The following is a 21,389-nucleotide window of genomic DNA, read 5'->3' on the forward strand; positions in this document are numbered from 1 at the left end:
GGTAGGGTACAGAAAACTCTTAAGTACTAGTTTTATATAACAGAGATCAGAAATGTTCTTAATTCATATTATAAATTTGGTCTTCCTCCCCTACCCTCATAAGAGAAAATATAGCAGGGAGAAATCCTGCCAGCATAATTCCTCTCTAAAACATTATGGTAATCATAATGTTTATCATTTTAAGTGCTGTATGCCTTATCTGTAGTAACATGGCCTAGTTGAAAAGATACAAGAAAAATTCTGTTTCCTCACAGAGTGCCGACCCCTTCTCCCCAAGAAATGTATTAAATAAAAAGATTTATCCTTAGGAAAAAAATGACCACGTTATTAAAAACAGAATTTCTGTTACCTCGAGTCTAGCAGAGAGAAATCTAGATTTAGTCACATTAACATATGTTCTGTGGCTAACACTGCAGGTGGTGGAAATACCCATATGTTTGTGTTCCTTGTCATGCTTTTTGTAACTGTAATTCTTCATTTTTCTCTCACTCATCCTCAAGGACGGAGGAGCGCAGTTTTTGCTTTAGCATTTAAAAAGTTCAGTGATAACATTGCAGCTGAAGCATCTAGCTTTCAGCGGCCCAGTGATTCTGGAGCAATTTCATACTTTGAACTCTTCTGCGCTGGAATCTTGACCCTGTGTTCATCAGCAGAGAAGTTCATTTGGTACAGAATTTAAAGTGGTCCTAGAAAAGGGCAGCATCTAGAAAGGATTCTTTTAAAAGTTTTTATATCAATATTCAGTCATTAAAATGAACTTTATAGGAGAATAAAGTCATTTCATCTTAAACATAGATTAGCAAGCTATAGTAGGCCTTTCATTTCTCTTGCATTAAAATAGATCATTACTCATGAATTTACAGTCATTCCTGATAGTGACGACTGTAATGAAAAGGCAGTTCGTGCTATCACAATTTAAATGATAATTCTCAAATTCACTTAACATACCAAGTCATTATTTGTATCTACAATAAATAATGTTTGGTGTTCCCTTGCTGCTTTGTGATATTTACAAACTTGAGGCTACTTCAAGTATAGAACTATGGAAAAATTATCAATCTTTTCCAAGAAGTGCAAAGTTAAATGAATAAAATGTTAGTCATCTTTAGAAATTTGGATTTAGAGTTTTATGTGTACTAAAAAATTCATGTGACTGTGAATTTTCTTGTGCTTTCCTGCTGTTTAGATGCCCAGCCTACAGAGTCCGAGAAGGAAATTTATAATCAGGTGAATGTAGTGTTAAAAGATGCAGAAGGCATCTTGGAGGACTTGCAGTCATATAGAGGAGCTGGCCATGAAATCCGAGAGGTAAAGCACGCCCATTTTCCAGTCAATAGAATGCACTGTGTCCCGCCCTCTTTTTAATCTCTCTCGTTTTCTATACTTTAGAACTCTAGTGCATAGTAAAAATTGTATTTAAAGAAAGATCACTTGCATTATTTCAAAAGTGGTTGCACAATATAAGGGTAAAAGGAAAACAATGTTCTATAAATATGTAGTTTATGTATATTAAAGAAAATTGTGTGTTATTGGTTGCTCTCACACCTGAAATTTACTGTACCCATGGGGGGCCTACTGGTACTTTTATGGAGGGGAGGAGAGAACACAACTTTCTTTAGCTTTTTGTTCTGTTGTCTGTTTTTCCCGCTCCTCCTAAGCTTCCCTGGGAAACGCTGAAATCATCCTTGTGGTCTGGACTCCCCAACTCTGTCTGACTTTTCCCTACAGAGCAAATGTTCAGTGTGGTCTCCCTCCACTTGCTTCTCCCGAACCTCTGACCTGATCCAGGTTTCTTCCCATTCATCTCATTTTCCATTTCTTCTGTTTAGGAGAAGCGTAGTCTCTTTCCTTCTTCCCAAGACTATGTTCTCTAACATTCTTCTCCATTTTCCTCTGGAATTTCAATTCTTTCTTCTCTTAATTCCATCTGGGTTTTTTTTCTCTTTTACTGACTTTTTCTCCTCAGCATAAACACATACTCATCTGTCCTGTTCTACACAAAGAAACCTCCTAGCCCAGTGGTCGGCAAACTGCGGCTCGCAAGCCACATGCGGCTCTCTGGCCCCTTGAGTGTGGCTCTTCCACAAAATACCGACTTCTGCACATGGGCCACGAAGGTTCAATTGCACTGTATGTGTGCGCCTGCATGTGGTATTTTGTGGAAGAGCCACTCTCAAGGGGCCAAAGAGCCGCATGTGGCTCGTGAGCCGCAGTTTGCCGACCACGGTAGCCTCTTTTCCTCATTTAGGATACAGTTTATTAAATAAACAATGCTTTTCTCTAGGATAAACTACTAGAGATGGAAATTGATATATGTGCTGGCGGTTTCAATATTTTTGGAAATGAGAGTGAGAATACCTGCTCCATGACACCCTCACATTGACAGTGACCAAGCACCCTTGTGCATGTTGGGCTGTGATTGGTGCTGTACTAAAACGTTCTCTAGCAGCAGTAACGCTGATGTGAAAGGAGAAGGAACCAGCATTTTAAGGAGAACCATGACATGTTGTCGTGGCAGGGCAGCCATTGGCTTCAGTTCTGAATCCAGCAAGGCCAGGAAACAGTTAACTGTGCTCGGTTGTGACAATGGGTGGCATTTGCTGGAGCATTTGATAGTATGAGAATGAGCAGATATTTGAAATATCATTTTTAGATCCTTGCAAGAAAAGTTGGCTAGGCTTCTCAAGAGAAGAAAGCAAATTTAAAGTTTTTATCTATTTGCTCATTTCCTGAATAATAAATAAAATAAACAAATTTCTACTTGCTGTAAAACATTACTGAGACTGGGCTTGAGGCTAAAAGGATTTTTCATATACAGCAGGATAATATTATAGTTCCTTTGAAATATTCATATGAAATAAAGATTGTCAGATATTTTTAACATTAAAATATTTCTACATTATCATATAAATGTAATTTACTTTGGACTCCTATAGTGTTTAAGTATCATTTAAAATTTTTATGTTAAACAATCAAGGACATTTGCATATAGTGGTAAGCTTATAAAGCAAATTGCTTAAATAATACATAGCCCATTTATTTAGTTCGTAGCTAATTTATTCAGAGCTTCTTCTAAATTTACCTGGTTTCAATTTTTGTTTGTGTTCCTGTTTTTTGGTTTTGTGTAGACAGAGCTAGAGTGCTAGCGCCTTGGGAAAATCTAAACATCAGTACCTCCTGATCGTGTTTATGAGTAGCTCCCACGCCCCGCCATGGGTGTGAGTTTCAGCTTTCAGATGGTGTGTTTAGCTTGTTTGAAGATGTCAGAGAAAGCAAACCAGGTTGCTGAAAAAGATTGTTTCATAAAGGGTTAAGAAAAGCATCTATAAGCAAAATAAAGATGAAAACAAGAAAATACATTTCTTTGGGAAGAACCCTCTAAATTAATAAAAGATTGCCTAGTGGTTTGAAGGACTGGGCATAGAGAAAGGCTTTATATTATATTAGGGTCTCTAGATTGTGGTTTATTTCCTCCCCTTTCCGATTTGAAACTATTTTTTACCTTCTTATTCGGGAAAACCCAAGAAAACTTGGATTCCAGAATAGTATTTTTTAGTTATAGGAAATAAGTGTGACAATTTTTGAATCCCTTCTTTCAGGTTGATTTGGTTCTTAATTTGGTAAGTCTCCTAAAGCTACTTTGGACCCTGGAATTGGAATTATTCAAAGTTTCATACCCTGTTCCACAGTTGGCATCTTATTTCATTCATTACCTAACTTTTTGGCCTCTTTTTATTTTACTAAAATAATTTTTTGAAAGAAAACTGCTAAGAAAGCCTGTCTGTGATATGCAAAACAATATAAATGGTTTCTTTTCTTTTTTTTAATATATATTTTATTGATTTTTTAGAGAGGAAGGGAGAGAGAGAGCTAGAAACATCGATGAGAGAGAAACATTGAGACAGAAACATCGATCAGCCACCTCCTGCACACCTCCCACTGGGGATGTGCCTGCAACCAAGGCACATGCCCTTGACTGGAATCGAACCTGGGACCCTTCGGTCCGCAGGCCGATTCTCCATCCACTGAGACAAACCGGTTACGGCAATGGTTTCTTTTTGTGGCTCTAAAAGGTATCAAGGTGTAATATATTTAACAAGCATGTATTGTGTCATCCTAGTTCATTATATCCATGTCCATTGCAAGGATAACTAAAAGTGTGTTATGATAGGGTTAAGTATCCAGGGAGTTGAGAAGGCCCACTCTCAGCATTCCTGGGTCCATTATTCTGTATTTTATAGATTGTACCAGCGTTTCCAACATTTGCTAAGACATATATTTTAATGTAAAAAGAATGCTGCTGTGACTTTTAGAACTCAACTTTTTTTTTCCCTTTGGATTTTGAAGGCCATCCAGCATCCAGCAGATGAGAAGTTACAAGAGAAGGCATGGGGTGCTGTTGTCCCACTAGTAGGCAAATTAAAGAAATTTTATGAATTTTCTCAGAGGTTAGGTAAGTTGAAAGTTTTGTAATTATGACTTCCCTAGTGAAAAATACGTTTGTTGATGCCACCAGAAGTAATTTAGAGTATTTTATGTTCACATTGCCATATTAATGTGCTACATATGTGAAGCAAGTTTGTTAGACTGTAGGATATTACAGCATAAACCTACGTCTTTATTTAGACTGTTGTCTTCGACACATTATTCCATAAGGAAAGCTCTGATTTCAATGCAGTATAAAGGATACTAGCGAGAGAAACCTCTTGGTAGAAGTTCTCTCCAGCAAACCTTCTCCCACATGCAGGAACTTATCCATAGGCTCTGGAATACTTAGATTTTGATGTTCTTAAAATTATTGCTGATTAGGATCAGTTAGTTCATGTATCTAAAACTACAAGTTGAGCACTAGGGAGCCAATGGGAAAAGCTACTGTGAGATCCGAATTGTGCCTTCACTACAACCAGTAAACACAGTTGGAATTCCCTTCTTTGGTGAAGTGGCCAAAGTAAGATCTAGACATCGAGCTGCTGGTGTAATTTGAAAGCTGTACCTTGGAAGGGCTTTCTGTGTGAAATTGTGGCCATACGGGAGGAGCAGGATAGGTATGTCTGAAATTTGAAAAACTTAAATTGAAGTTCTTGACACATATTTTATATAGTTTTGAGTTTTGACTCTCATAAACATGTCATGTATTTTAAATGAATGTGTGCAGTTTGGTAAGAAACCATGCTTTAAGATAAGAGTCAAACTCATGAGCTAAGTTTAGGCCTGAGATGTGATTTCTTTTGGCCATAGTTTAAAAAAATTCCTCATCAGATGCCAGGTTTAAAAGTGGTAACTGTTTGTGTTTTGTTGTTAAGTCTCCAGTTGCTTAATAAAATCAGTAGCGTAGCCGAAACCGGTTTGGCTCAGTAGATAGAGCATCGGCCTGCGGACTGAAGGGTCCCAGGTTCGATTCCGGTCAAGGGCATGTACCTGGGTTGCGGGCACATCCCCGGTGGGGGATGTGCAGGAGGCGGCTGGTCGATGTTTCTCTCTCATCGATGTTTCTGACTCTCTATCTCTCTCCCTTCCTCCCTGTAAAACATCAATAAAATATATTTAAAAAAAAAAAATCAGTAGCGTAGGCACCAGTTGGTCAGCTGATCTGCATTCAGTTGGCCGGAGCTAAGTGACAAGCATCTCTGTTTATTACGTAGAGCATGTGCTTTCTAGTTTAGTAGGTTCCCATGGCTTCCTAGTTTTTATATCTTGCTTTTCATATTCTTTTATATTAGCTACTTGGCCATTTGTGTTTGTAACTTTTCCTTTAAAGTGGGAGTTCTTTTTTTTTTAAAAAAAAACCTATGTTTTTAAAACAATAAGAGAATTGCTATTTTTCTTAGATACAGTATGCACTGTTAAATGTGAAGACAAGTAATAGTTGAGATAGAAGTATTTGGTAAATTATCCTTTTCTTACTAAAGATAAGAATTGTAATTTATTTTCCCAAGCACAGCAGTCAGCTCTTTCACGCCATTTGCCTTTCAGTCAAATATCTACATAGTCTGTAGCTTGGTAGCTTCAGACCACAGGCCTTGGTCTTGTAATCGTGGTGGTTATGACTCCTTCATATTTAGAGAGTTTTCTGTGCTGCTGGTTTCTGGCTGCATTTATAGTTGAATTGCTTTAGATGGTGCACTCGTCTTATTAAGGCTCATTCTAGTCTCAACATTTACCAACCAGAAAAGAATAATTATAAAATAGGCCAAACCAGTCAGGCTTGCATGTTTTCTTATGTTTTATCTACTGGAATTGAATCAGGCTCCTGGTATGGGTTCATCGTGGGTGCTGTGTTCCATTTCAGCAGAGGCATTTGGTAACACAGGTAATAAATAGCAAAGAGCATCAATTTCCATGCTGTCACCTGGAAGCCTTGGGCCTTCATCATGGTACTCTGGGGACCTCTGTAAAGTTAAGAGCAAAGTATGCATTTAAGATCTGATGGCTTACTCCTCATGTCTTGTCCAGTAACCTGACTAGTAATGTTTCCAGTTTTTTTGCTTACAGGATGCATATCTTTGCTTGCCTGTCATAGCAACTCAATGTTTGTTGAATGAATGATGCATTAATGAATATACATAACTGCTATATCAAATGGGTGTTGGGTATTTAGGAGAAGCAATAAATGGATTTTAGGTTTTGGTGGCATAATGGCCTATGTTTGAATTCTGGTTTGTTAGCTGTGTGGTCTTGGCCACATCACTTAAATTCTCTGAACTTTAGTATCCTGTCTGGCCCTCCAGTCTGTTGAGTCTTCTGCTTTATGTCCACTAAACCTCTCTAGTCTCGTCTCTTCCTGCCTCACTGTTGAGCCAGAGATGAGGATAAACACCACAGACAACACACAGAGTACCACACAAGCATCAAATGAGCATGGTCCTTCAGCATCCTGCAATCTCAAGGAAAGGGTGGCTTGGCCTGTGTACTGCAGATATACCACGGGTGCATTCCAGAAGAGGGACCTTGATCCCTTGTGGCTTATTTATGGAGGGACAGGGAAGGGGTCACTGAATAATTTGGAAGATACTGAGCTTTGTCCATAGCCCTTAACCTTGCTGGCCTGGGAAACACCCTGTTCTTGGTTGTTGGTGTCAGGCCTTCCTGGTTGGGACATAACCTGAGGGAGGTTACGTGATCAGACAGTAGACAAACTGTGTTGTCTCTCTTCGGTCTTCCTCCTGTTCCAGGGACTTATTACAGGGACCACGTCCAAGGGTCATAATGAGTGAGTTTATGCACCACGTTGAGTCCTTGTCACTGGACTAAATTTACCAAAATCTATTAAAAGGTCCCAAAGTGCCCACAGTAATTACGGTCATGTCTCTTGGCTGGCTGTCTTAAATCCCCCACAGACCACATCCTTTGGGTTCTCTTCTGAGGATTCAGTGACTGGTCTTTGATAGTAGGTGGATGGCAGTTGGTGAGATTAAATGGCTCTTGTCTCTCAAGGGGAACTTTCTGCAGGGGCCTCCCCTTCTTGGTCCTGAGCTTCAGCCATGCATAGAAGTTCTCTTAAGTTCATTGGCCATCCGAACTCAGCCATGTGACTTGATTCCATCGCTAGGGGGCAATGTCTCCTATCTACCAGAGTGGTAGAGTGCTTTGAATGCTGAAATTAACCCTGAGACTTTATAAAATCTAGTAAATGCAAATTTTTTTGGTAACAGTCCAGTTTTTTTATAATATTGGTGGGTGTGTTTTCTTAAGTGGTTTTTCCTGCTCTCATCTCTCTCAGACTTTGTTTTCTACTTACATTAATGTTGGCACACAGAATGAATCTTGGGAGAAATAAACCATTTTTCAGAGTAGCCAAAAAATGTTATTCCTCTTGATTGATTTTTCATATCCATGTTTCAGCTCTATGAGCCAGCCATAGGCCTACAATCCATTCTCCACACTGCAGGTGAGGTGGAGAATTTAAATGCTAACCTGTAATGCCCCTGCTTACATAGTTTATTCAGGGATATCAGGATAACAAGGCCAGGATGCTTCATATGGCACACACATTATGTGCATACTAGAGGCCTGGTGCACAAATTTGTGCACATTGAAAGGAAATTAATTAGAAGAAATGTTTTAATATCAATATTCGCCCTTTCTCTATAATAGAAGGGTCAACCAAATTCACAGTCAACAATGACAGATGGAAACACACATGTGCAATTGGCGCCAGCGAGAGCTTTATATATATAGATAAACTTGCTTAATTAGACCTATTTTCTGATTTAGCTAAACTTTTTCTAGCCCAGTGAAGTATTCCAACTTCTCTTTCAGGTAATTGTCAGCAACACAGCAGTAAATATCAACATGAAGCAGATTATTATTATAGATCATGCAGGGAGAACAAAGGGTGAAAATATTTAACTATAGCAGTGTTTGACTGTATTCTGCGCAGTGAGAAAACCTGAAGTCATTTTCAAGTTCCACCATTTCTTACTTCTTTTCAGTTGGGTCAAGTTTCTAAACTTTCTAAATCTCCGTTTTCTGGCTAATGAAAATAAAATAGGATTCTACGGAGTCTCCTATCTACCTATTCCAGGAATTCTGTGAGGATCAAATGAGATGAGGCATGGGAAAACGCTTCACAGACATTTGGTTAAAGTGTGAAATGTTTCCACCTGGCTATAAAGCAAGTCGTGTTCCTGGGCTGAAGAAACTGCAAGGAGGCTAGTTGCTAGGGAGAGGAAGCCGGGCATTGCTATGTGACGTCATTAACAGGCACCCACAGCGACTGTTTCTGGGCTGGGGCTGGGCTATGGGCTGCATTTTGTGCCATGGGGTCTCAGCAGGATTGGCTGCAATTTGGTGGGGTGTCACTCCAGGGTGGTGGTGGGGCCTGTGTTCCACTTGGGGGAAGCCAAGTGTTGCTTTGTTGGCACCAGGTCCACAGTGCTGTTTCTTTGTAAATGGCCAGTGCATGTCACAGTAGCTCCTGCGTTGAGCGTCTACCCCATGGTGGTCAATGCGTATCATAGCGACATCGGATGGTTGGAGGGACACTTTGCATATTGGCCTTTTATATATAGAGAGAGATTGTTTTAATCTCCACGCGCTCTATCCACTGGTATTGGTATTGCAATATGAGTACTATGTCATGCTCTGGTCCCGGCCTTGTTTGTTTGCACACTCTTCCTCATCCTTAGTGGACAATCCATTCTCAGCTCAGATGTCACTTACTCAGGGAGGTCTTTTTCTGAACTTCAACTAGGTGAGGTCCTATTTTTATACCTTTTCATTATACCGTGTATTTCTTCTTAACACACATCACAAATGTAATAATTTCTCTTTCTTCTCTATATATTCAGGCTCCTTGTGGCAATAGGGAGCTGACTACCTTCATCCCTGTTTCTCTAGTGCCTGGCACATAGTAGACAGTCAATATGGTTTTTTTACTTATTATAAAAAGGATACTATCTACCATTTGGAGTTATTGTGTGGATGACAGATAATGTCTGTAGTATCTAGCCCAGTATCTGGCACATAATAGATACATAAGAAGTATGTACGATTGGTAGTAATCAGATTAATATTTTATGAGGTTACAGATGGCTAGGTAGAATGCTGCTTTATTTGAGAGACAGCTTAATGTGGTAGAAAGACTAGGGCTGTAAAGTCAGAAACACCTGGCATTTACTAGCTACAATTTTGGGCTCTAATCTCTTTGAAACTCAGTTTATCCACGTGATACCCATGTCAGAATTGATGCTGAAAGTTAAATGAGAGAGTGGGTTAAGCTCACAGGATGGGTGTTGGTTCACCATTAAGTCTACATGAATAGTAGAGCTGGTATTTTTTTAAGTTAAGGGTTGATGATCTAACATAAATTTATAATCATTAAGAAATATTTGTTTATTGACCTGACATTTATTCATTAATTTCCGATCACCATCTGACTCTAAGCTTTTTTTATTCAGAATAGAATCTAGCATTGTTTTTTGATTCTGTAATCTAAATTAGTGTAATATCTATCACTTTTTTGAATGAACTATTTACGTTTTTAAACACAGTATTTATTAACTTGGGATTCCAAAAGTAGCACTTATTTTATAGGGACCATTTTTCTTAAACTCAGCTAATTATTAAATCAAAGATTTTGTTTCCTTAAGTAACTGAAAGAAAGCAGTTTCTGTTTATAAATAAGCAGCAAATTCAAAGTATGAGAAGTTGGTCCTTCGTTCATAGCCATGGACAGATTTGACCGTGTGGACACAAGGCCACTGTAGAAGTTACCTAGCTGTAGGTAACAATGACATTTCATAACTGACAACTCTGCGGATTGGTAAATGTAGTGTAAAGGGTGCTCTCTGATCCTGGTTCAGATTACATTTTGCATTACTTTGAATTTGAGTTTATAGATTACAAAACTGAATTAGTCTCTCTAAGGTTTTTATTCTATTAAATAATATCAATTTGCGTGATTGTATTTAGATGATCTGGATTTTATTTTTAATTTTTTAAAAAAAATTTTTAAATATATTTTATTGATTTTTTTACAGAGAGGAAGGGAGAGAGATAGAGAGTTAGAAACATCGATGAGAGAGAAACATCGATCAGCTGCCTCCTGCACATCTCCTACTGGGGATATGCCCGCAACCCAGGTACATGCCCTTGACCGGAATCGAACCTGGGACCTTTCAGTCCGCAGGCCGACGCTCTATCTACTGAGCCAAACCGGTTTCGGCTAGATGATCTGGATTTTAAAGAGAACTTAATTTCATGGGATTTGAAATCACAACATTTATAAATTGTTCACTTTTTAATTAACAAATATCACAAGATACAAACAACATTTAAATTTTTTTTTTCTTTAGAAGCAGCATTAAGAGGTCTTCTGGGAGCCTTGACAAGTACCCCATACTCTCCCACCCAGCACCTAGAGCGAGAGCAGGCTCTCGCTAAGCAGTTTGCAGAAATCCTTCATTTCACACTCCGGTTTGATGAACTCAAGGTAGGATTCCTGCTGGCCTTGACTGTATGAAAGCACGAGTCCTTCAGAGAGCACCAGGAGGGACGCCTGGAGACCTAGCTGAAATGTGCTTAAGTGATGTCTGATGTCCTTAGCAAAAATGGAAAACTGGATATAAAAATTATGGCATGCCTTTTGATACACGCATAGCACATTACCCAATATTCAGCCTTCATTTAACTTCATTTTAAAAAGATCTTTGAAGGAATATTGACCTTTTCTGATATATTTTTTTTCCTTTCTGCTCACCCAGTTTATCTCAATTTTCTTTTATGTAAAAATGTTCAGGTATTTCCAACCCCTTCAGTTTACCTGTCTATATACCTACCTACCTGCCTGTCTGCTACCTCCTACTGTTGGAGGAGTGTGAGTAGAAACAAGCATTAGCTCTCCCAGCAGGAGCCTGACTTCCACGTTGGGCCCTGCACAGTAGCCAGCTGGGAGCAGGCCCTTTGACTTCTCAGGGTCTCAGATACCTTGCCTGGAAAATGGAAGAGCAGGATTTCTAACTTCAGCGTTTTATGATGAAATCTTAGACAACTGTTGTCTTTTATTAACATTCGGAGCACAGATGATTTACATACAAAATGTTAGTCAGTCTGGAGATTGTCCTGTTGACCATGCGTGCATACTTCTGGTGTAATTCCAAAGCAAGTGCCTGCAGAGTTTTTCTTCTTTTCGTCTTATGTTTTGGCAAACCACCTTTTAGTATATTACGTGAAATTATTGAGAAAAAGAAGGGAAACTTATTGACCATGACTGAAAAACAATCTGTACATTTTATATGTTCATTGGGGACCGACTGCATTGTGAACATGATATGTGTGCAAAAAAGCCATCTTGGTGATACCAGTTTTATTTGTTAAAATGTTATTACAAATTGGGAATGCTACTTCATTAGTTAAAACTGTATTTAGTAGATTTTCACTTAATTTTTTCAGTATCATTTAGTATCTACTCCATTTTTCTTTCACAACTGTCTTCTTTAGATGACAAATCCTGCCATACAGAATGATTTCAGCTATTATAGAAGAACATTGAGTCGTATGCGGATTAATAACGTTCCAGTAAGTTAACACATTGACTTAGGGGTGGTAATAATAACTCATCTCTCAGTTCAAGTTCTTCTTTTATTTGTTCATTTGCTCATTCATTCTGATAAAATTAAAGCTAGTAAGTAAGCTGTGGGCAACCACAGGTGTGGGAAGAAAGAGCAAAATGTAGGAAACCATATGGTATTGAACAACCTGCCCGCCCCCCCCCCCCCCACACACACACACACTTTTTCCCTTAAATTCCTACGACTACAATAAAATTACTTTTGTCTGTGTGACATTAGTACCGGATTTCTCTGTGTAGTCTCATTTTAACGACATAACAATTTGTGAATTGGTGCTTTTGAGTTTGTCCCATATTCATCGAATGGAATACTCCGAGGAGGAACCAGCCCTGGGAGGGGGGTGGTACTGATGCTGGCAGAGGGGAGAGCGTGGCCTTGGAGTCATGGGCTCTGCGTCTGGCTGGCTGAGGGAGTGGCTTCTGCGCCTGCTCCTGCCTAGCAGAGCACCGCTCCTGCCTTCTTCAGGCTTGTGAGCCTCTGGACTCCTCCTCCTCTTAGCGATTTCATACCCTTTCTACCGCCAAGGAGTCAGATGTCTGTCATGAGTAAAACCTTAAATTTGAAGAAATATCTTTTTCTCAGTATGTTGAGGGCCTACCTTGTGTGGAAAAGAGAGAAATTTCTAGGATCAGCCCTAGCCTCTAGTACAGTGGTTCTCAACCTTCTGGCCCTTTAAATAAAGTTCCTCATGTTGTGACCCAATCATAAAATTATTTTCGTTGCTATTTCATAACTGTAATGTTGCTACTGTTATGCATCGTAATGTAACTATCTGATATGCAGGATGGCCTTAGGCGACCCCTGTGAAAGGGTCGTTTGACCGCCAAAGGGGTCGCGACCCAAAGGTTGAGAACCGCTGCTCTAGTAGATGGTTTAATAAAGAAATACTACATAAATATGTAAAGATGCTGAGTGGCATCAGAGGTTAAAAAATACCAAAGGACACCATTCTTTTTTTTCCCCCTTTTTTATTGAATGAGTGTTTTATGAGGTGGTTGCTCCTAAGACAGGTCCTGGGCTGGGGGAAGATCTCTTTTCCAAGAAGCAGCTGTGCCTTTGCATTAGTTAGATTGTGCAGAGCCCAGTTCCTGCTGTGAGATCACCGTATCACCTGCAAATAAAGTAAAAGCAAAACACTCAGTGCTCTGTGAAAGCCATCCCTCAAGGCCAGAGACATCAGTCACCTTTCACTGTCATTCGCCGTCAATAGTTATAAGTCAGCCCGGTCCTTGTCGAGTGAAGCATCTTTCCAAGCGCTTCCCCGTGTCATCTGCTAACTCTGCATCCCAGGTGAAAGCCCCTCGCACTCTCCTTTCAGCAGTCATTCTGATGCCGGAGAGCTCATTGTCTGACCTGCAGGCTTTTTATTTTATGGTCCACTCTGCCCACGGTCATCAGTTAGCTTTCTTTAGAACACGGATGTTGTCATTCCTTTTCTCTGACGCTTTACATGGTTCACCGTCACAGATAAGATGTTAGGCAGCATTTAAGGCCCTCTATGTCCCACCCCACCTTCCTTCCCAGCCTGTCTTCCACTAGTTGCTGCCTCTTAGTACCCTGAACGCATTCAGTTACGTGGAAATACACTTGCATCGACTGGGTGAACCTGCCCAGCATCGTCTACCAAAGCCCAACCCTTCTATGAGTCCATTTTAGTTTCTTCTGGTCTAACTTAGTCTCTCTCACCCTCCATGCTATTGTGGATGCTTGTGTGTTCCCAATGGGGTCAGGGTGCGATGTCATAGTCACCTTCCTGTCTTCTCTCGAATGTAGAGTAATCCCTTGTGCCCAGAAGGCAGCCTGTCAGTATCTTATTTCACTGCTTAATATCATTTAAAATACAGGGTGGGGCAAAGTAGATTTACATTTGTGATTATGCAAAAAGAGCTTATTTTTGTATTATTATTAGTGTATTTTTTCTCATAAGAACAACTGTAAACCTACTTTTGTCCCACTCTGTATTTTTTAAAGAGGTTATTTAAAAAAAAATTCTTTTTGTCATTTTTAAATCTTTATTTTTGAAGACTACTTGAAAGTCTAAAATATAGTTTAAGAATATTTATTAAACTAATTTCGCAAGCATGAATGAGACAACACTGCCTCAGTCCTTGTACAAATGAGACCCTATGTAATCATCTCTGAGCTGATGGTCAGGTGCTCTTATTTTCCATGCAGGCAGAAGGAGAAAATGAAGTAAATAATGAACTGGCAAATCGAATGTCTTTGTTTTATGCCGAGGCAACCCCGATGCTGAAAACCTTAAGTGATGCCACAACAAAATTTGTATCAGAGGTAAGCATTGCCTGGAATTTCTCTGTGGCGCTCCTCTGCCTGTCTGTGGACATGATGGTCCCAGCACGTCCCGAGACTCTGAATACCAGCTCTAAGCTGGGAGACTCCCAGATATGTGCACTGAGTGCTGCCCCCTTCCCTGAGGCCCACATGTGCACAAGGACCCACCTGTTTGCAGCCTTCCTCTGGGTGTATGGTTGACACCCCAATGGTATTGTGACCAAACCAAAGTCTTGATTTTCCCCCAACCCTGCCTTTGACCCAGTCTCTCCTGTCTCAGTTGAGAGTTCCACTGTAGCCCAGCTGGTGTTGCTCACTGGCTGAGGGTCGACCCACGCACCAAGAGATCAGTGGTTCGATTCCCGATCAGGGAATATGCCCAGGTTGAGGGCTTGATTCCTGTTATAGGGTGTGCAGGAGGCAGCTGATTGATGTTGATTCTCTCCCATTGATGTTTCTTCCTCTCCCTTCTTCTCTCTCTAAAATCAATAAAAACATTTAAAAAAAAAAAAAAAGAGTACCACTGTAAAGGCAGATCTTGTTTTATTATGCGTCACTTTACTGCACTTCACAAATGTTGCATTCTTTACAAATTGATGGCAAGACCTCCCACCAGTCAAAAGAGTATGGCTCGCTTTATTGTGGTTGTCTGGAACCGAACCCGCAGTATCTCCGAGGTCCTATACAAATAACTATGACTTATTATCCTAAATTCCTTTCTTTATCTTACCCCCTCTGTCCGCCCCATCAGACAGTCTTATTGGCTCCAAAATAAATGCTGAATTTGAAAACTGAACCCCTCTCTTGCTACCTCTCCACATGAGCCCACCTCCCTCTCACCTGGATTACTGCAGTCATGTTCTGACTGTTCTTATTCCATTATAAGAACTCTTGCCCATTATAGTCCTTTCTCCAAAGAGCAGCAAAGTCTTCTTAAAACAGAAACCTCATTTCCTTCCTCTGCTCTACATGTTTGTAGTGACTTCCCAGTTCCCTGGAGATGAAATCCACCTAGCTCCGAGCCTCTAGGCCCCCGTCTGTGTGCTGCGCTCTTTCCACCAGCCCCAATTTGCACGCCTCTCAGGAGAGAGGCCTTGGCTGCCTGGCTGGTAGCTGTTTCCCCAGAGCTTAGAGCAGTACCTAGAATCTAGTGCATTTTTTACAAAATTGAAAGTAGAAACCAAATATTAAAGTTGCCAGTCTTTCATGTTATGCTAGGTTTTAGCTTACACCTATGTACTAATTCACTTTTACTCTTTGTTCTCCGTGCACCTTTACAGAATAAAAACTTACCCATAGAAAATACCACGGACTGTCTGAGCACCATGGCCAGCGTGTGCAGAGTGATGCTGGAAACGCCGTGAGTATCGTGTCGGCTGGTCTCTCACTTTCATAATCCTGTGGGATGGTTGTCCAGATGGGAACATGTCTTAATTGTAAGGTGGGAATTAAGGCGATCCCAGGCAACCAGTGTAATATGTGAGCAAAATTAAAATAACTTGGCAGCTTCATGGAACTTCTGGTTAAGTGTCAGTCCAGCTGCTTTTAAGATGCCTGAGACCAGCAAGACTAACTCAGACTCTTCCTAATGGAGATTTTTCTGGTGCTTTGGGGCTAAGGGGAGGAGTTTTAACGCTCTTTCAGTGTTGCTTTTCATACATTCTCTCTCCTGAATTTTTCTGCTGACCCCTTTTTCTCAGTATGAGTTCTCAGTCTTCATTTTCTCACCACTCGCCTGAGTCCCCTATGGGTTTCTCCTCTCACGCCGTTCAGGATGTCTGCCGCCTGTTGTCATGGGCAGAAAGACTCCACCTGGATCCTGAATATACGGTCTTACTGGATAACTGTCGTTTCAGTGGAGCTCTGCATTTTCCAGAGTCCTATTCTGTATGCCGCCTCCCAGGAAAACCTTACAAGCAAGAGGGCGGCTATCGCCCTCCTTCCTCTCTTCCTCCTCCGTTAGGAGAGTGAGGCCTGGGGAGTGAAGGGATTGTGCACAGTGACCGACCCCACACACGCCTGGACCCTTCATCCCGGGCTGGGACTCTTTCTGCTGGGACATGGTGCCTTTTATATGGACAAATGAGAGAATAATACAATCAAATTTTAGAGAATTAAAATCCACTAATACAGTAATGTGTTTAGATAAATCAGCCCAGACACACTCGCTCTGTTAAGCTAGTGACTTTTTTCATCATATTGGTGATAGCACTTATTCCCAAACCTTTACTTGGGGCTACTTGGGGTTTCTCAAAAATGGTCTGATCTTTGCTAGCAGAATGGGCAGTAAACTCAGGTGCATAGAGAGACCATGGGAGGAAAGTGCTGACTGCTGCACACACCTGTCTGGGAGCGCCATGGCAGGGGAGAGGGGCGGCTTCATGTTAGCACCTCTTACAGGTTAACAGTGCGTCTTCCCGCGTCAGCTTGAGAGTTGAATCAGCTCATTCATTTGTGATGAGCCTCATGCATCATGTCTTCTCTGCCTTCCAGGGAATACAGAAGCAGGTTCACAAACGAAGAGACAGTGTCGTTCTGCTTGAGGGTAATGGTGGGCGTCATCATACTCTATGACCATGTACATCCCGTGGGAGCATTTGCCAAAACCTCAAAAATTGATGTAAGTGACCTTGTTTTATGTAATTCCCAACACTTGCTATAACCGAAAGCCAGAGGCTTTTTCACGTTAAGAGCCGGCAGGCAGCACCGTTAGTCTGTGACCTGGGGGCCCTTGGCCTCCTCGGGCGGCGCTCCTACAGCCTGTGTACCGGCGGGAGAATGACCGGGGGAGTATTGTCGCTTAGAGCACATCCTTGTAGGGAAACCTCACACTCCTGCACATTGGGCAATATAAACAATCAGACATAAGAAAAAATTGTATCCTGTCATTCTCTTGACCAAAGGCTATTTGAGACAAAAGATTTATATCTAAATATGCAGGGTGGGGTAAAAGTAGATTTCGCTTTATAATTACACGAAACACAGAGTCTATTCTTGTAGTAATTATTAGTTAATTGCATTATTTTCCATGCGGATGATTGTAGGCCTACTTTTGCCCCACCTGTATATGAAGCGCCAGTAAAGGTGCTGCAGTGAATAAAGGTGAAGACCATGCATTTTCCCTCCTCCAGTTCTAATAATCTGGGGCTCTGGCCTGGGTTTCTCTGTTTTGTAACTTCTCTCCTCGCCCTCTCACATCTGGTTCATCAGAATTATAACCAGGGCTGGGTGGGAATTGTCTTCCGGTTCCCTTTCCCAGCGGGGCAGGCTCTCAGCACCTCCTGTCTGGATTGCTGGCTGCCTTCATTAGTGCCCATCATATGGAAAGAGAAGTGAGTTCATTTATTGAGTGATTCCTGTGTCCCAGGAATTTTTCACTTAATCTTTCATTTACCTCGGAAAATACTCCTAAGAGAAAGGAAGTTTAGGGAAATGAAATCATACAATGGCTCGTGAATGGTGAGCAGGATTTGGGAATTTTGAGCCCACGTTGCCAGGGGTGTCTATCTAGAGGGGCCTCCTTTCCGTGCCAGTGTGTGTGTGTGTCATCCTTTAAAGGCCACTCAGCACCCTTAGGAAGTCCTTCCTTAGCTCACCTGGGCTTTCTCATTGGTGGCGCTTCAGGTTGACTGAGTTGGTTCTTAAAAAATTTTGAAGACACTGGGGGGGTAGGGGAAGCCGGGGGATTATTAAGGGCGGGGGGAAAAAAGGAGACATATGGAATACTCTTTGTAATACTTTAAGCAATAAAACAATTTTTAAAAAATTTAAAAAAAGAAAAGAAAAGCAAGCTGACAAAAAAAAATTTTTTTTGTTTGACAAACTGAAAATAATAAGACTTAAGATTTTTTTTTTTTCTGTTTAAGAGTAATTACATCTGTAGTGTGAGTTCTGTGGTTGTGGTGCTAGTGTAAATATTACTGTTTTGAAAGTCATGTTAGCTGAAAAAAAGATGTCTCACCGTTTCTGTTTTCTTTTCTCCTTAGATGAAAGGTTGTATCAAAGTTCTTAAGGACCAGCCTCCTAATAGTGTAGAAGGTCTTCTCAATGCTCTCAGGTGGGTGTGTGTCCGGGCACACGTGGGTTGGAAAAGTGCGTGTGAGAACGCGCTTCAGAGTGGGAGGAGCACAAGGCTGTGGACGTAAATGTTCACTCAGGAATGTAAAGATCCCCTTCCTATTGGTAACGTTGCTTCAGCTGCCTAGGAAGCATATGTTTGTCTCTTTACCTCTCTAAGCATTTACTTGAGTGCAGATAAAATTGATTGGGAATGAACTTAATAGGAATGGAGTTTAAGTTTCTTTAATTCGGAGAGACTGTGTATGGGCCTGCTTAAATGATACGTTCCTTAAAGCAGCTGTCTATGTGAAATTCTTATAAGGCAGATTGATACAGCGTTAGATTCTGCCTGAGATAGCTCCACAATATACCCACGTTCAAGCCTGGGGAGCCTGTTCCCATTGCTCCTCGTCTGGTCTGAGCTTTGGTCACCTGGACCGCGTGACAGCACCCCGGTTGTCCCTCTGCTGCTCCTTCTGCTCCCTCGGCCCAGAGCGACCCTTTCAGACCATCAGTGAAGTCACACATCGCCCCCCTGCTTCGTGTCCTGCCCTGGCTTTCACTGCCCTCAGTAATCCCCACTCTCCGCCCTTGGCCCGCAGCCTCTGGGTGAGCTGGTCGGTCCCGGCTCGGGCTTCCCTCCTTTGCAGCCAGGTTACCCTTCTGCATGCAGGTACCTTATCATCTCTCTCCCTCTGCTTGCTTGTAAGCTCCTGGAGCCGCCTGGCACATAGTAGGCTTGCTTATTGGATTTCTGCTCCTTCTGACAGGAATCCTGTCATGAATCTTCTTTTAAAATACGAACCACTCTTAGCGATTCCCTTTTAGATTCTTAATTTGTGTTTACAAACTTAGAGCAAAACACCCCTGCCTGGAAATAAGGCGCCTGGAGAACTGGGACACGGGATGTGGTAGGTAGACTGTCCTGAAGCTGAGTATGTGGAGCAGGGCCGCTGCCCTTTCTGTGAGGGCAGCGAGGAAGCAGGGATCTAGGCCAGTGATGGCGAACCTTTTGAGCTCGGCATGTCAGCATTTTGAAAAACCCTAACTTAACTCTGATGCCGTGTCACATAATAGAAATTTTTTGATATTTGCAACCATAGTAAAACAAAGACTTATATTTTTGATATTTATTTTATATATTTAAATGCCATTTAACAAAGAAAAATCAACCTAAAAAATGAGTTCGTGTGTCACCTCTGACACGTGTGTCATAGGTTCGCCATCACTGATTTAGGCTCTGTGGACCACGTGGCCCTGTCCCAGCTCCTCAACGCTGCGTTCGTAGTGAGATGGTAGCCATAAGCCATGCTGAAGTGACTCAGTATGGCTGCATTCCAGTAAAACTAAAAACTCAGTTCGTATGATTTCCATGTTAACATGAAGTATTACTTTTATTTTGATGCCCCCCCCCCCAACCATTTAAAAATGTAAGAATATGCTCAGCTCACAGGCCATACAAAAATAGGTAGTAGGTTGGATTTGGCTCAAAGGCTACAATTTTTCGACCCCTGAGTTAGAACAACAATTTTCCTCTGAGTGAGAAGTTACAGTCAGTTGTTTACTTTAGAATTTAACCAGATCTTCCCAACAGGGCAGTTCTAACAGTTTCCCAGCTGCTGGCTCTGCGTCTGAAAGGCGATGGGAGGACCAGTGCGGAGCCTGAGCCAGCTGATGCCGGAAGGGACAGGCCTGACTGGGAGAATGTTGCCTGGCCAGTCCCTCTGCTTGTCGTAGAGCCGATGCCAGTGATGATGTGTGTTCTCTAATTCCCTGCAATGGGTGTTTCTTCCCGTTAGGTACACAACAAAGCATTTGAACGATGAGACTACCTCCAAGCAAATTAAGTCCATGCTGCAGTGACACTCCAGCGCGAGCGCCTGCAGTGACTCGGATGCACAGTTTTGAGTGATTGCAATTACTCTCTCATTTACTCTCGCTTTAGTTCTTCCCTCTGTTCCTCTGCCCTCTTTTTTAATCATGTTCTTGTTCTTAAGACTTCTTTTCTGTGCCAAAATCAGTCAAGTTATACCCTGGAGGGGTTGCCTTTCAGACAGGCCACCTGAGGCAGCTAATCATGCATCGCATTGGGGTCTCCACTGAGAGAAATTCTATGACTTGAACTAAATATTTTTAAATGTGGATTTTTTTTGAAAACTAATATTTAATATTGCTTCTCCTGCATGGCGAAACTGCCTACTCTGCTATTTAAAAGCCCTCAATGACTTTATTTTCTACTGCCGCTTTTTTTCATGTGCAGCCAAATGAAAATGTTTAAATTAATTGTGTTGTACAGATGGTACCCAACACAAACTTTTTTTAAATTAGTAAGATTTTTGTTTAAAGTTTTAAGTTTGCATTTTGACCTTTTTGTAAGGATGTATGTTGTGTGTTTAACCTTTATTAACTAACGTTAAAACTGTGATGTGTGCGTAGAGTATTACGTATGCATGTTCATGTTTAAAGAATGGCTGTTGATGATAAAATAAAAATCAGCTTTCATTTTTCTAAGTGTGGCCTGGTTTCCTGAGGTTTGGTTTTAGGCGTCCAGGGCTCTCCCCTTGTGTTTTTATGAAATGCATGTACACATTACACAATTTCCCTTTTAGGAGAGAGCTGGGTCTTTTGAATAGCATTTTTCTCTTTATTGTCTGTGTGTACCCCGTTTTCATTGCTTTCCTAAGCTTGCCGAGGCCAGTAAGACCAGCGATGATGGACTGCTAGCCTTGCTTACGTCGTGTGGATGGAGTAACTGCAGGACGTCCACTCTTGCGTGGTCTGGTTTCCCAGGAGCGAGGGGGATGGGCAGCAGGACGCAGAGTGGGAGGAAGAGCCTTCATGCGGGGAGGGGAGTGAGCGTGAGGGGCTTCCCAGGAGGAGCTGAAGGCCCCGATCCCCTGCGTGGGAGAAAACGAGCATGCTTGTCGTTCAAGGCCCTAAAACCTTACTTTGTGAATGTGCAGGTGC

At 41.5% G+C, this 21,389-nt stretch overlaps 1 protein-coding gene across 19 annotated transcripts in view; it reads left to right on the top strand.

Annotated features, from left to right (window-relative positions):
* The window catches only part of CYRIB (CYFIP related Rac1 interactor B), a 112,125-nt gene extending 91,192 nt beyond the window's left edge, over positions 1-20,933 (top strand). For 15 of the 19 annotated variants that reach the window (XM_081111478.1, XM_081111473.1, XM_081111474.1 and 12 more), the window contains 9 exons: positions 1,187-1,308; positions 4,348-4,453; positions 10,797-10,933; positions 11,941-12,018; positions 14,247-14,363; positions 15,644-15,723; positions 16,857-16,983; positions 18,350-18,420; positions 20,222-20,933. In XM_081111478.1, coding sequence (XP_080967604.1) covers positions 1,187-1,308; positions 4,348-4,453; positions 10,797-10,933; positions 11,941-12,018; positions 14,247-14,363; positions 15,644-15,723; positions 16,857-16,983; positions 18,350-18,420; positions 20,222-20,285 — 902 coding nt within the window. In that variant the 3' untranslated portion in view covers positions 20,286-20,933. The remainder of the gene's footprint in view (positions 1-1,186; positions 1,309-4,347; positions 4,454-10,796; positions 10,934-11,940; positions 12,019-14,246; positions 14,364-15,643; positions 15,724-16,856; positions 16,984-18,349; positions 18,421-20,221) is intronic. The other 4 variants (XM_081111467.1, XM_081111468.1, XM_081111483.1 and 1 more) reach the window with 1 other exon arrangement.
* The last annotated feature ends 456 nt before the right edge of the window (positions 20,934-21,389 follow it).

Source organism: Myotis nattereri (assembly GCF_964212035.1).
Source record: "Myotis nattereri genome assembly, chromosome: 17".
NCBI lineage: Eukaryota > Metazoa > Chordata > Mammalia > Chiroptera > Vespertilionidae > Myotis > Myotis nattereri.